Source organism: Pygoscelis adeliae, unplaced genomic scaffold (assembly GCF_000699105.1).
Source record: "Pygoscelis adeliae isolate BGI_AS28 unplaced genomic scaffold, ASM69910v1 Scaffold85, whole genome shotgun sequence".
Lineage (NCBI taxonomy): Eukaryota > Metazoa > Chordata > Aves > Sphenisciformes > Spheniscidae > Pygoscelis > Pygoscelis adeliae.
In genome coordinates this window covers 6,341,394-6,357,763 of record NW_008824900.1, presented here as the reverse complement: position 1 = coordinate 6,357,763, position 16,370 = coordinate 6,341,394, and the positions used below count along the sequence as shown (strand labels likewise).

Here is a 16,370-nt window from a genome sequence, read left to right as displayed (position 1 = left end):
CCCGGGCCCGGGCCCGGGCCCCAGCCCTGCCCGGCCCCGCAGCGGTCGCTGCCTGAGGTGCGGTCAGAGGCGCTTACTGACAGAAAACATGGTCGGTCATGTTACCGCCTAACGATTTTAACACGTTAACGTGGCATAAATCCCCTCCTCCTGCGAGACTATCCCTAAGTTATGAGAAATCGTTTTGGAAATAACAATGATAAAGTCCCAAATTTACAAACAAACCCACGCCACTATCCTCCCCACAGCAGCCACAAAACTAAATTTTCAGACAATCCCAAAGACGGCAGTTTTTCCTTAAAGACCAGGGATTTTTCCTCCAGTTGTCCGTGGACGAACAGTAAGAAAAACAACGGTGGTAGCAGCAGAGTTAAATTCACTCTGCAGGGAGAAAGGAGAGCCAGGGCACCGGGAACTGTTCACAACCAACAGGCAGAAAGAAAACCCCAGAACCCTAGCTCTACCTTTCCAATCCAATTTTCACAAAAGTAACAGTTACAGCAGATATTTTCTTCAAAATATACGTTATATTTCTCAGGTGAGGCAAAATTTCCACCTGCCAATCAGTATTCCTCTCAATACTATTAGGGTTTACAGAACAAAGTCTCTTTAGCAAAATGTCAGCACCTGCCAGCTCACCTGTCTGCAATTACACTAAAAAACCAGGTCTATCACAGAAGAGATTACAGAAACACTGTGGAGTTCCCAATTGGATTTTTGTTTTAAGCAAGTCCCTTTAGTATACTGTTAACCATGCAGCTTCAGTACAGACAGTTCAATGTCTGCACATGTTTAATGTCATACTTCGCATCACATCTTTTTTTGCTTTTAATGAGACGTGGAAGTTCCTGAATCATGTACCTGACATTACAACTCAAAGTTTTACACAGCCTCATTTTGTAAGAAGTGACTGACTACATTGCTAAAGACATAACAGTGAAAGAAAAAACAACAACAACAACAAAAAAAACACCCCAGCTTTCAAAGGATGTTTTCCTCGCTGCTATTGATGTGAGAAGGGTTCTTCCACTCCAGGAGAGAATGCAATTATTTCAGATGGAAATCTATTGTTTATTACTAAGGATTTCAGTAAAGAGGACTAAAATTAAAAACAAAAACTAAGTCTCAATTTATACAGTGATGAACAGAACCACTGATGCATTTTGCAGTATCATCCCCAAAACTCATTTTTGCAGTCTGTCAGAAGAAACACCCTAACTTTGAGAAGCTAAACTACACAGACATCCTTAGTTACATATGGAGATGTGTTTTTCCAAAGGTCTAAGAATTGCACTGTTTGCATCAATCTTCACTGGCTCCAAATTAAAGTGTTGTCTTGAAAGTTTCCAAGTTCAGATTCTAAAGAAGGGCAATTAGAGTTTAGTCCCAAATGCATAAAATTTTCAACTAGATGTTACACAAATAACATTTATTTTTTCCACTGTTTATATTCTTATACAATTCTAAAAGCCAGCAATCATGAAAAGAAGACAAGAAACCTATGCAGAGAAACTCTACACTGACACACGGACAACACAAGGACACCAGTGACACCATCACTTACTTTCTACAAGGGAAGATTTTTTTTTTTTTTGTACTTCCAGCATTCACATACAAACTTCAAATCCTGAAAATAAATACCTGTCTCAGAGTGCTTCACAAGCACCCCAAAGAAAACTATCTACAAATGATACATTCAGCTACTCCGTAATTTTCAACACTTCCAACAATCGTTGCTTTTATAAGTCTGAACTTTCATAGCTGGGAAAGTTGTGTGTCAGCTACGTATTTAAGGAGCAATAATACTCATCATCCAAATACACTTTCCACTGTCACGTGGCTTTACCCAACGCTGTTCTACAGATAGGAAAAGCTTAAGAGATTTGTGCAAAAGAATCACTGTCAGACTCGATTCATGGCTCCTGATCGTGGGATCATACCATTACTTTGAAAGCAACTCAAAACCAGTCATCAGAGTACAGTTTGAATACTGACAATGGAATTCTGGTCCCCACACAAATCACTAGGAAGAAAGACCAGAATTTCACCCCGATATATAAAACCTTGTAGAGAAACATTAGTAAACAAAAGTTTTTAAGAGTCAGAAATAACTATAAAAAATCCTTGTAAGTCATAAAAACCATTTCAATGTGAAATTTGTAAAATATCACCCTATTTATTCTCTAGGCTTTTCTAGCAACATATGACTTTATCATAACATATCTGTAGAAATCTGATGATTAAGAAACAATAATTTTTCTTAAATGTAGTTACTTAAACATTTGCCAGTTTGGAAAGTTGAGCTAAAGTCTCTTTACAGAGCAAAAAATTGCACACAATTTTCAACCTTCTCACTTCCGATTCTCCATGTCATTGGGGGTATGGCACATAACAGTCTGGAGGGGAGCCAATGCTGCTCACTGGGCTCCGGGTATTTGACTCATAAGAATTTGGAGCAATTCCAACCACACCATCGTTTTGAGGGGTCTCTCCTTTCAAAAAGTCATCGTCTTCATCTTCGGAAGTACCCTGCATAAATTTAAAAGGATCAGTAAGAGCAGAAAGATACTCCAGGTCTCTATTAAAGATTTGGCAGAAGTAATGAATGCTGAGACCAAAAAGGGTATTTCTAAAACAAATTTCGAAATGTTGCAATAATCAAGTCTGCTAATCAAAATGCTACAGGGAAGTTTACAAAGCTACCAGTTCACAAAGCTACAACACCATAAAGTATTTTTGACACATTATCACAGGAAGGAAAGAAAACCACAACGTTTGAAGAACTCAAACAAAAATCTGACATAGGATAGACATTCTGCAAGAAGGTAAACAGACTACACAGGAGCTTTAGAAGGACATAATTCAGGACTTGGGTTGTACTACAATTGTCATGGCTAGTTGGAATGGTAAGAGAATTAGAGGTAGGGAACTAAGTCGTATCTACAAAGTGGATTTCCCAGTGACATCAGCATGTCTATATTCTGAGAGCATTCGTAAGTGTTCACAGTGGTCCTGTGCTGCCAAACTAACTCCTCTGCAGAAGAGAGGAAGTGTTCTCAAAGCAAGGATGGATCAATTCCTAAAGCTTCCTAGTTTCAATCACAGTTTCCCATAAATGTTTAGTGTACTTATATCTACTAAAAAAAAAAAAATCCTGCAATAGAAGCAGCTGAGAGAGATTTGGCAAAAGCTGAACTGCATTTTGATCAGAAAAGATTACCCTTTTAATGGGTTTCTTCAGATTCTCAAGATCTTCAGCACTCAGCTCCTCCCAAAACTGATAAAAAGGATCAATAGTCTTCTTTGATCTGAAAGAGGAATTAAAACACAGTATGAGTTAGTGTGTTCAGTAAAAGTCATATGTATTTCATTTTAATAATATAAAATGCTTGGCATTTTGATAGCCCTCTGTAGGGTTTTACAAACTATTCAATTAATCCCTATATAATCCCCAGTTAATCCCATAAAGAAATAACTCCATTTTGCTGATAGGTATAAATTACAGTTGTTTGCTTGAGGAGTTCTGATAGTCAGGTCTCCTAATTCCTAGCTGGGTATTTTTAACAGCTACACTATGCTCGCAAATAAGCATAATTTTCTTCCAAATTTTTAGAAGATAATATTATATGGCTTATTTTAGTAATTTCTACTTCTAGGAAAGGTCTCCCTTCAGGAAAGATGGATTTTTTTTTTTTTAAGAGACAAAAAAAGCCAGAATGTTGCCCTCTAACATAATAAGTGATTAAAGCATCATCGTGCTAGACATTTTGAAAAGCTGCAAATAATCCACTAGTCATTAAAAAAGCAAGGTATGTTAAATAAGCTGAAGTCTCCAATCAAGAAGCAATACACTCAAGGTGCAAAAAAACCAAACCAAAACAAACCAAAAAAAAGGTGACACAACACCATCACAGCTCCAACAAAATACGTATTAGGCTAACATTATGATACTTTAGAGACTGCTTAAAACAAGGAAAGTCAAAAGAAAAGTCACCAAACATTAACTAGACCTTCCAGGAATCTGGGTCCTGTTTCTTCTTCATCACTATATGTCACAGTGGGGGTAAATTTCAATTCAAACCTTTGACAATCTCTGGTTAAAATATGCAACGTGAAAAGTACTAAAAATCAGGAAATAAAGTGAACTGTAGAAACACTGACAGTTTCTTACACTTTTTAGTTCATTATTTTCTACAAGGCAGAAATGAGCTGATTATTTTCAAACTATACCTTTTGAGCATGTAGGGATCAAAGGGGAAGAAACTGTCAAGTGGGTTAGTGCATGTCTGCACAAGGTCACCCCCAGTGCCACTCCGAACAACTGGTATAAACTGCCTATTGTTCCTCTCGATAATTGTGTAGCAGAACACCAACTGGTATTTCCTTTAAAAAGTTAATAAAGAAAAGATAAGCATTTCTAGCACACAGAAGGCAAAAATTTCATATGGTATTAAAATACGAAGTAGGGTTTTTTTTAAACAAACATCACTTCTATCTTCTCCAACCGGTATCAGGAGTTTTCAAGATAGTCACAAGGTAAGGAGTCTCATTATCTTCCTCTGCACTCCTATAAACTTCACTCCAAGTAGAATCATATTGGCTCCAACACAAAGCAATCAGTTTCATAGTACTGTAGGATTTTCATTGAAACTGAACCAGAATAAACTTATCCCACCTAGAATATGGGCAATGTTATATGAGTTCTCTTGGATAATACTCAATACTGTGCCTAACAAAGCCCATGTTCTAAATACTGTGCCGTTTTTAGATACACACACTCATCAAGCTGAAATTGAAATCAATGAGTAGGTACCTGGTAATGGCAGCAAACAAGTTCACAACAGAGGGTATACAAATCTTCAGAGGGTTTAGCTGACACATGACAATGCGCTCAAAATTTAAACTCTGCAGATATGACAGACCTTCAAAATAAGAACAATTGACAAATATAGGTTATATAAGCTTAACTTAATTTCTAAGAATTTCCAGTCTGACCAGACTGCACTCCGCACACCACCACCACAAAAGCACATCCTAGGGTGCTCTCTTACAGTACAGATCTAGCCCACAGCTTGTTCAGCAGAAAATCTACTCCAAATAATGGTAACCTGCCACAGCTGAGGGAGCCTTCTAATACTACACTGACACACCCATTACAGGAACTGACAGAGGCACAGAGTCATCAAGAAAGATTATTAATTGAAGCCCACACTAGTTTTATACAGCTGGAATTCAAACATGCTCAGTAAGCGGGGCCAGAAATCAATGTTGAGGAGTTATCTGCATTGTTTCCAACAATGGGGAAAACCAAGATTATTTAGCTTGGTAGCCCAAGAGGTGTACAAGCCATCTCATTTTATTTAGAGCACAACAACATAAACTTGCCATCAGATGCTTGACTGAATTGACCATTACAGAACACATCAACAGTAAAACTCGCAAATAAATCCCAATACCACTCAAACTCAATATACTCACCTTTCCTTAAGTTGCCATCCAAAAGCTGCTTATGACGGAAAATAAGCGTATAGAACACCGCCTGACATGTAGAATAAAATGGCCCGTGGAGAGCTACATCACAGTAAGCATTAGCCCCTGTATCCTGATTATCAATGTATTTATGCATCCAGTTAACCAGAAGATCCAGGCATGCTTTTACTGTACTATAATGAAGGAAAAAAACCAAGTGTAAAAATAGTACCTGAAATGGTGTAGAAAAGATGTTAAACAAGTATTAAAGGATCTCAGTGGTTATAAAAACATCAGTAAGAAAATCTCATTGTCAAAAAGGAGATTTTGTTATGAGCTTTCTCCTTTATCTCAGCATCAAATGAATCAATGTATCAGCACTGAAAACCCCAATCAGTGAAAGCACAAGATGCCGGAAGAGATGAATTCATGAACGCATGCTGCATGTGAAACACACAGTAAACAATTAGAATCCTGGGCTACAGGTAGGACATGGGAGGCATCTCTCTCTGCACAACGAGCAAGTCCAGTACCAAATTAAGTTCAACACTGAAGTCACCGAGCCCACCCTGAACAGCATAAAAATACAGAATGTGTACATGCAAAAGACGACATTTTTGCCCATCTGCCAAAGTATTTTAATCCATCTGTATCAAAATACTTGAACACTTGACTTCCTTGTCTCTGTCTACATAAAATGCCTACCATAGGGCATTAAAAATACCTGCTTCCGAACATCAGATATACTGGGCATCCATGACTCCACCTGAAGTCAACATAACCTACCCGTGCTCAGCATTTCTTGGTAAGTGAAGGCTTAAACAGCAAGTCATGAATCCCAGCAATCATTAGTCTGCATCCTGTAAATGCAAAACTTTCCTGGAAACTTCAAGACAATACTGAAACAGTATTGTAGAAAGGACAAACAAGACTATTGATCTAGGCTTACTGGCAAAGCAGTGGGAATAGAAGACCAACACTGTGTGTGCATTCTGTGAATTCCATACTTAACCTCAGCAATCATCATAAATTGTTTGGTTCTGCTCATATATCAAAAGAACTTACACAACTGGAATAAATTTAGCTCTTGCCAAGAAGCTGCCAATATAACTCCCAGCAGTCTGCCTGATCACTGAAGGATTGTTTGGATCATGCAGTTTTTTCCAAAGATGGTCTAAAAATGCCTCAGCCAACCCCTGGAAACAAGATACATAGAAATCATGAGTTGTTATGCTGATGACACTGTTTAAGTAATAGATTCCTAATACTCAATTCCCACAATTTTCATAATGAAACAAACAAACAAAAAAAATCTACCTATAACTGTAGTAAAGAACTATTCCTACACATGATGGAAGAGCACTGTGTCTTTTTCTATATTAGTTGTAAAAGGAAATGGAAGCAGAGGTCTAGGAAAAAGTCAGGAATAGAAACACAAGCAGCGTTTAAAAACAAGAGCAGTAAGAAGGTAAACATGAAGTGACTGTTCACTGTCTCTTATAGCAGAAGAGGTCAGGGACATCCAATGAAAATAGCAGGAAGCCAAATTTAGAGAAACAAAAGTGATTCTTCACCTTAAATTGTTATATTGTGGAACTTTTTGCCACAGAAGTTCATGATGCCAAAAATTCGCATCAGTACAAAAAGCACAATATCATGAGTTATTTTCTCCTTTAATTTGTCCATCACAGGCTGTTACCACGAAAGAACATCACTTTGGCTCAGAAAGTTACTGGACTGCTGCTGGAGGCTGAAAGGGTATTCTAGCAAAGCACTGTAATGGGCTTGCCCCATTCTGATGTTCTTTCCAACGCATCCACTATTCCTCACTGTCAGAGACAGGGCATTAGCTTAACTGGATCTTTAGCTACTCTTATGCAAAAAGTATGCATGTTCTTATTTTTATATGGTAAGAGAAAGAACAACAGTTTGCTTGAGAGAGATGCAAAACTGGGGGGGGAACAAAGAGCAGACACAAATTTAAAATTGAAAGATACTGTCTGTGTTAGCTCTTAAGATAGTTCTGGGATGCTGAAGAAACTTGCTGGAGCACTGTGTCTCAGGTTCAAGAGTCCAACTGGTTCTTGTAAAACAGGTCCGTTAACCGAGTTCCTTCACAATAGCTTAGATTCCATCTGTTTGCAGTATATGAACAGCATGGGAAGAGCAACCACATAAAGAAAAACTTGAAGAAAGGAATAACAGAAGAAAAAGGAAGCAAAGATACTAATGAATCCTGATGTACTATCTTCAGTCTAGAATTACAGCAGAAAACAACTATTTTTTGTAAAAAAAGCCAAAACAAGGATGCAGAAATGACAGAAGACACTGCATTTTAAAAACAGCTTCTACTCACCAATTTAAAGCTACAGATGTAAAACATGAAATATTGTACATGACATGAAGCATGGGTTGGTAAAATGAGCTTGTCAAAAACAGAAACCAGATCCCGATACAAATCCTTTGTGTTGTTGATATCAAGCTTGCCTATATAACAAAAAAATGAAAACAGAAAAAAAATGAGACATTTCAGTTTTTTTTCCTGCCCTCAAGCTGCAAAAGTGGCATTTTTATCTTTCTAAACCAGTAAGTAAGATGTAAAGAAACACTGTCAAGCTGACTTCTAGGCTTATCTGACATCCAAAAAATATTTATAGTAAGACCTTTCAGGACTACTGGAACTTAAACAGTTCTACTGCTTTTTACATTGGTGTATATGGAGAATACCTGCGTATGCGCACGCACACATGTATAAAACTGGTAGTACATGCAAACTTTGCAATAATGTGTTAATTCAGAAGAGCCAGAAGATAACACTAAGAAATAAATTACCTGACTTATGTGAAGAAGATACAGCAAAATGGTTTATAAATATTCTGTTTTAAATACATAAATCTAAGAAATTCAAACCCTTAATAAATGCCAGTGTAAGACATTTCTTTCAGGTTTTTCCTGTAACACAAAGCCTTGCTGTAGCAATTCCAACTGAGTGACGCGGCTGGTTGTTTTAATCTACTTCCAGTCCTTGTGACGTTGAAAGGATCCATAATTATAATACTCAAAGCAATACAATAGAGCAAATGATAAAACACTGTGGTTAATCAGAAAGTATTTCTAATCCCCTAAGTTTTGTAGCACAATGAAAAAACAAAACTCTATTTACCCATATACCCTGCAATGCCACAGTTTGGATACAGTGTCATATTTATATAATCAAAATGTCTCCAACTGAAGACTAGAGCTTTAAAGTCACAAATGCACCTTTGCATCCTATGCCAGCAACACTGGGCAGATGCAGGAATGTGGCCCGCAGCCTGCTGATGGCAGAATTCTGCCACTAAAGGGTGAGGGCTCTATCTTGCAGCAGCAGAAAGCAAGAACTACTCTTGTTTTTCTTACTGTTTAGCAAAACAACAAATTTGGTTATAGCACAAGTGTTCTTACCATCCACGTGGCAAACATCTTTAATATAGGAAAAGAGGATGGTCATCAAAATATCAAGACGCTCTGCAAGTGGATGGGCCATTCTCTCACTACTGGAAGAGACAACTTTGTTTCCTTTTCTTTCTTCATCTTCCTCCTGGTAGATAAAATGGCAGTCATGCAGCTTTTATATACACAACATCACAAAGACAGCAATTACAGGAAAAGTGAAACTAAATTTCTCTTTCAGTGATATGCTAAAGTTTTGTCTTTTTTTTTGAAAAAGCAGTACCTAATTACACAGCTTAGTGTAAGCAAATTTTTGTAAACTAAGCCAACTACCATGAATTCTTTAATTTGCTTTATGTATATCTGCTTGTGTTTTTTACATAATGAAATTGATTCACTGCCTTTATGCTAGGTATTTATATGAATAAAGTCAACACCCGGAGAACACATTAACCATTTATCAGCTGTTCAGGTTTCAAGAGCTGTGTACAGTGCAGTAACGACACAGCAATAATGTATTCCTACACTGCCTCAGTTTGCAGTGCAGTTAACGACAAAGCAATCACGTATTCCTACACTGTCTTAGTTCAGAGTTAGTTCACTTTTCAAAAGTGAACATTTTACTAAAAAAATTTTAGTAGAAAAAGATAGCCAACCATGTCGAAAAGTCCCTCCTCTGTAGATTTTTCCTCACTATCAGAGTTATTAGCAGTTTCTTCAGCATCTTCAATATCTTGCTGTGGAGTACTAACCTACAGTTGCAAACAAAAAATTAAATTTTATAAGATCGTGACAATAATATGAAACCTTTTAAAATTATTTATATAAGAAATGACAACACAAGTAATTTCTAGACTAGATCTTGTCCTTGACTAAATAAACATTTTACAAGGGAATGATTATATATGCAATACACAAACACACACTCCAAACTGCCTGAAACTTTACCTCCAGAATATAAGCTTTCCCCAGACTGTTACATGCTGAGGTTCTCCAAAATAAAAAGCCTTGATCATTTACAATGCTACTCCTCCTGTCTTTTTTAAGACCGTAAATCCTTTTACTTCAAAGGGATGATAAAACAGATCAGCCACACAAAGAGAAGCACATTCTCTGCACACCAGCACTGATCACCATGAAACAGTTATTTTGATTCTGGCATGGAGATTCCATGCAGGGTATAACAGTACACATCACACAGTTACCCTCAGGTGTGGGAACATCTTAAGACTGGGAATGGAGTGTAAGTTTGGTTGGTTTTATACTCATGATCACGAGCACTACTGCAACATTATTTTTTGTTGAGCTTAACACTGAAGCATATTTAATTTCCTACTCTGTGTTAACACCAAGCTTCCTTAAAAGATGATACAGAACAAACTTACATCCAACTTTAACAGCTTTTCAATAATAAGCTCCAGAATTTGAAGCCTCAGAGTTGGAAGGTACACCGTAACTCGTAGCAGGTTATGAACATAACATTCCTATAACACAAAATTAATTGATATCTATAATAATGTTAACAGAAAGTCTCATTTCTGCCAAGGATTTTTAGAAAACAAGTTTCTTAATTTGTTATCTAAAAAGCCAGAAATAGGTTTAAACGGACTGTATTCAATCTAGAATAAGTTAATGTATAAGCCAAACATCAACTTTCAATTGTTAAGCTGTGTTATCATTAACTTCTTAATCTACTATTTCCATGCAAATTTTTCCAACTATCCCTAGACAGAATGAGTATAAATATTCTATAAGAAAAGTTATTCATTTCCGTAGGAGTTTATATCTAAACTTTCTCTAGGAAAATTAAAACAACAAGCATATTCCTCACTACATCTAGAACCAGACCCAGTAGAACTGGAGTTTAAAGTGAGACTAAATACATCTTTATTTCAGGTTATTATAATATACTGACAACAATTCTAAATTCCACAGGTTAAGTCTCTTCAGAGTCGTTCTGATTATAATTCAAACAGGTTAACAGACAAATGTGCATGTGCCCACCCATGTATACACACATATGTACAAAAGACAACGTTGCAACTTTCATACAGCAAAACTGTCAAGTCAATACATAAAATTAGTTAAAGTGCCACATTTAAGTACACCATAGCCTCTTTGTGAATATGCATTATAACACAACCTTTAATTACATGAGCACATATGATTTTTCCACAGGCCATCTGGCTCAGTACATAAAATGGACAGAGCTAATTTAATGAGAATGTATAAATTGGAAATATTTAAGAACAATGCATGGACCACAGTTTTATTACATTTCATTCAAACCTTGCCCTGAAAACAGTTATGAATTTCTTCACAACTTGCTCCTCAATGAGCTGCTAAATAAATAAATAAAAAAAAAATCTTCTCCTAACACCATGTAAGAGCTATTATCCCCCCCATTTTACAGATAGGGAACTGATGCCCGAAACAATATCTGGATTTAAAAAAAAAAAAAAAAAACAAAAAACTAAAAAAAACCAGCAAGGTATAGAAAGAACTTTGGGGGTTCTTCAGCACTTGGTAAATTTGAAACACAGCCCCAGTTGAACTTGGCTGGTGGAGGAGAACTCTGCCTTTCTGTAAAACAAAGTGCCAACATATCAAGTTGGAACAAGTAAATACAAAGATCACACAAGAGCTGTAAACCTGTCAAAAGTTTCCAGCTTGTTTTTCACCACACATGAGCACTATACCAAAGATGTAATAAAACAACTTAACGCCCTACACTACTAGCAACCTGGATTTCACCTATAACGTCCATTGCTTTCTGTCTGCTTATCAAAGCCCCTGTTCTTCTAATAAATACTTTCCAGTTTTGACAACAAATGAGACAGGTATCCTACCGTCTCCTTACTATACAACCCTGAGATTCATCGTCAAAGAGGTCCATCTTGTGCACTGATTAAGAAAGCAATCCTGTGGAAAAGATATGCAGTTATGTCATTAAAGACTAGCATAATGCTTATGCACAAGGAACTTAAGTATGCTTGGACAACCTTATACTAAACAGACACACCCATATATCTATTAAAAAAATAACAATAATCTTAAACAATACACTCAAAAATCTGCATTCAACGCCACCAAATCAGTTGTCAGAGTATAGAGTATATATTTATATACATTAAAAAACAAGTGAACAAATAAACAAAAATATTCACAGCTCTTACCAGAGTCCTTTCTGATTTATTAATGAAAGGAAAGTTTTCCACAAGTATCGGCATGAGAAATTGTGGTGTCCTACAATTTAAAAGAAAACAAGAAAAAACAAACAAACAAACCAACCAAAAGTTATAGGTTATTCTGAGAGCAAATATTGAAGCTCCAGCACTCTAAAGACAGACTAGAATAAGCTTATTTCACAGCAACTTTATTTTAAGGTAAGTAATTCTATAAAATCCGTTTTTGCAAGGATCACAGAACAGATAATAAGTGGCAAACTTTCACTGTGGACTTATTAGAAGCCACTTCAAATACATTGCTATAAACACGACTTTACCTACTTCCTATTTCCATTAAGAGGATTTGCAGCTGCTGATGCCTATGGAAATTTCATAATGATTGGATACAGCATTCCATCGGTTAGTGAATATTAGGAAAAAATCATGCAATGAAACTAAGTATTATACTTCAGTTAAGAGGAAAAAAAAACAAAAACAATTCATCAGTTCACAAGCTTTAAATCTGCAAGGAAGGGGCATACAAAACACAGAATTATATACTTACGAAGGAACATATCTTGCAACAGTTTGCAATGCTCTATGGCATGTATTAAAGTTTTCAGAAAGGTCTAGAGAAAGAAAAAGTACTCTTACGCATTTGGTTACAGAAAACTAAATCAGGAACCAGCAAAAACAGTTCATATCAACTAAACATCTTAAAGATTCCCAAGGAAATTGCATTTGCCAAAATGCTGGGGTTTATTTGGGTTGGGTTTTTTTTTTTTTTTTTTTAAAGTTGAACTGCCTTACTACCAAAATAAGCATGAAAAGTAATTCCAAATAAAATTCATGGCATCACAATCAATAAACTCTGCCATCACAATCAATGCACTGCCAGCTCCAAGGCCAGGTATTGTTGTTATACGCTCTCATACTGAACGTTAAACTTGGAATCCAAAATTTATGCCACAATACACAAATATTTAGAAGATATGTTAAATCCAAGTATGTAACGAGACAAAAATCTATCTAAAGATTATGCCTCATTTTCACAAGAGTCAAATAAACAGGTAATTAGGCTTCTATAACAGGCTTTTTTTGTCCCAACAGTGTCACAAGTGAACAGCAGAAGAGTAGTTGGGTCATCACAAGCAGAACTGAAGTTTATTCCAGCATTCAAGACAAGAAAACATGAAATTCTTGAAAGACATTTAGCTATCTGTTTGCCTTACCAATAAACACACTAAGTATGTGGCATTTTTGTTTTAAATATCAATTGTATTTGAGCTTACCGCAGGCAGATAACAAAAAGAAGACTCAAGAATCTCCCAAACTACCTACTTTTATTGAGGTAAATAAAATGGAAAATAAACAACTCCTAACTTTCCGTTGGCTCTGAAACAATCTAGGACTAGGAATGTTTTCCTGTGCAATCAGTCTTATTCCTACAGATACCACACCGATAGGAATATTTTGAAAGTAACAAGGAGTGGGTCACCACACCACTGAAAGTCTTTGACTTGGGAATTTAAGGATGTACTGTTTCTTCATGTTTTACATTAACTCAGCTAAATTAATTTTGTAAAAAAGGAGCAACATGCACTGTATACTTCTTTAGTAAAGGTATTACAGCAGGATATGTAAGCCATGCTTCCTGTATACTCACTTTCATCATCATCATCAGAATCTGAAATATCCACATCATCTTCTCTGATGGTTATTCGAGCTAGCAAAAAGTGAAATTATTATATCAAAACTGTAGAAATCTTACAGGTAACAGTTTCAATGCCAAATCAAACACACTGGACAACAGTCTTCATCAGGACTAAAGCATCAAAGTTATCCACAAAACTTTCTAAAATAAGCAGCAGCTCATCAAAAAGCCTGTTTCATTCACAGAACCAGGAGGTTCTTGAGACCATCTGACATAATGCTCACTGCAGCTTTTGGTTTTTAGTAATAACAACATTATACAGTTCATCCCTTTCCAAGACATCTTCATAAATGGGGTCTGTATTAGCCACTAGAATATGCCTTCTAAAATCTAGGTACAGAAAACTGTCTGTATCACAATTCAACCGTTCAAATTAAGAAAGTAATCAACAGGAAAAAAAACCAACCCAATAATTAATTGTGTCATGCATTATATTTATACATAATTTATCTAGGAAAGATGTTTTGATAAGCAAACACCGAAGAATAAGAGAAAAGTAACTTACGGGGGACAAACTGTGATACAATCATCCGGAGGCATGGCCTAAGATGGACAGTTTGTGCTGACACTAGATTGCCAAGAAAACCCAGATATTCTTCCACTACCTCTCGGCTTCTTCTCAACCATGGCAGCTTCTGAAGTAAGCAATGACCAAGATGTCAAAGACAGACATTTTGAGTACGAAACTCTTTATCTTCCCATATATCAAGCAGATATTTACCAGCAAAATGCTGACCAGTTGTTCAAGCTCTTTGGTCAAATATGCAACAGAAGCTCGAAATTCATGCAGCCAATTAATGATCTGGGCATCCTTAAAATAAGCAGAAAAAATAGATAACTATTCCAACAAACAGTATAACCTATTACTAAAAAAATAACAAAATCCTTAAAATAAAAAGTCAAAGATTAAGATTGTAAATAGAAATTATTTTCACATCTACATGCAAGGAATTTCTTTACGTTTCTGTCCTCACCAGTGAAAGTTCTTGAATGTAAGAATAAATGCATACCAACTCCTAAACCAACAGCCTGCCGGGAAGGCTTAAGTTACTGACTGAGGCATGCAAATCTCGCTCACGCAGAACATATTTAAAAGAAATGGCATTCAATCTTAATTTTCTTTTCTTTTTGCTCTAGTTTAAGCAGAAGGGACATTCAACTCTTGAAATAAGAGAAATACTGAAACGGCAGCAAAGCTACACAGAGAATTTTACACTGATTTTGCCTGTATACTCCAAAAGGCCTGCTAAAAACAAAGTATTTTACAAAATGTCCTCTTTAAAGAGAAAAGGAACTCAATATAGCATTATGCTTCCCACAGCATTCTTCTCACAGCTTTGTGGTTTAATTAAAAGGGAAAAAAGAAAAAAAAAAGGAAAAAGAAAGACAGCAAATGTGGTGGGTACTCACAGCTATACAGAAGAGCCATGAAACTATACTTCCGGATATAACTACTAAATGCATCTGCACCTTACTGTTTAATTAAACAAGTTTTTAGTGAGAACAGGAGAAGGTAAAAATTCATGCAACTTAAAGGCTGAGAAAGTCAGAAACCACGGTTTGATCTACATAAGTAATCTGTGAAGGCACCATCTTTCTAGGTCACTGATGCTTATCTGGAACAAAGACCCCATCCAAAGCAAAAAGTTCCTCGTCCTAGAGCAGAGTCCATAAGCATGAGATCTCATTTATCAAGTTTCTGCATATAAGATATATATGTGTATAAACAGACAATTGCTTTTTTTTTTCATTTAGAGTTTTAATTCCAATAGTTTCCACAAAGCAAAAAGCTGTTAAATGCAGCTAAACGTTTACAGCAAAGGATTGGGGTAAGCACCAGAATGACTTGTCTGATGACTACACTCAGACAGCGGAACTTTAAATCATCAGACCCCTTACTACCACGACTCTTACCTTTATGTCCGGATCTGACAGCTGATGCTTTAATAACTCAAAATCTGTGGTCTCGCCCTAGCAGGGGAAAAAAAAGTAAGTAAATAACACTCGTATTTTTTCCAGCAAAAAAATAAAAATTTCATCAACGTATCTGAACAACCCAATATTGTTTAACAGTAACATGAAGAACACAAGTACGCGGGAACGCTCAAGGAAGGCTGAAGCAGCAGTAACAGAACGCCCTCCCTGAAAGACAACTGAAGCCGCCGGGTGACGTTCAGCTGCTCTCCCTGCAGACACAGTTACGGTCACTTTTCACCCTCCGGCGAAAGCTAGGCTTTACAGGACGTCACTTGGGTTGACTCACGGGGGAAATTTTTTCACTCGCGCAGCAATACCGCCTGGCAGAAGCCTACAGCACTCAGCCGCCTTCGGGTTTTTTCCCTAAGCCTTCAGACGCGGTCCTGCGCAAGACCAAACGAGCCTTCGCGCTGAAACTGCAGCCCGGGAACTAGTGCCCCGGCAACGCACGCGGCCTGGGAGGAGCCGCCCGAGAAGAGCCGCGACGGCCGGCGGCGCGGAGCCGCAGTCACCTTTTCGTACTTCAGCAAGATATCCGTCAGAGTCCCCCCGAACCGCACCGTCTTCCTGGGCGGGGAGCTGATGAACTCGTCCCCTCCCAGCATGGTCAC

At 37.0% G+C, this 16,370-nt stretch overlaps 1 protein-coding gene across 1 annotated transcript; it reads right to left on the bottom strand.

The window, feature by feature from the left end:
* Window positions 1–1,293: 1,293 nt before the first annotated feature.
* RRN3 (RRN3 RNA polymerase I transcription factor homolog (S. cerevisiae)) lies at window positions 1,294–16,364 on the bottom strand. The gene is made up of 17 exons (XM_009324764.1): window positions 16,272–16,364; window positions 15,697–15,753; window positions 14,504–14,593; window positions 14,288–14,417; window positions 13,735–13,794; window positions 12,634–12,697; window positions 12,078–12,147; window positions 10,287–10,385; window positions 9,558–9,653; window positions 8,914–9,049; window positions 7,826–7,956; window positions 6,535–6,665; window positions 5,479–5,663; window positions 4,814–4,922; window positions 4,231–4,383; window positions 3,221–3,308; window positions 1,294–2,529 (listed from the first exon to the last, which is right to left on the bottom strand). Exons 1-17 carry the CDS (start codon window positions 16,362–16,364, stop codon window positions 2,371–2,373), a joined length of 1,851 nt encoding a protein of 616 aa, XP_009323039.1. The 3' UTR covers window positions 1,294–2,370.
* Between the last annotated feature and the right edge of the window lie 6 nt (window positions 16,365–16,370).

Bases quoted from the DNA above. Each gene is read 5' to 3' on its own strand.
- RRN3 (XM_009324764.1), bottom strand. From the start codon at position 16,364: ATGCTGGGAGGGGACGAGTTCATCAGCTCCCCGCCCAGGAAGACGGTG. The intron at 15,754-16,271 runs GTGACTGCGGCT...TTCCCCTGCTAG, and splicing joins TCTTGCTGAAGTACGAAAAG to GGCGAGACCACAGATTTTGA. The intron at 4,923-5,478 runs GTGAGTATATTG...CTTATTTTGAAG, and splicing joins GGATGGCAACTTAAGGAAAG to GTCTGTCATATCTGCAGAGT.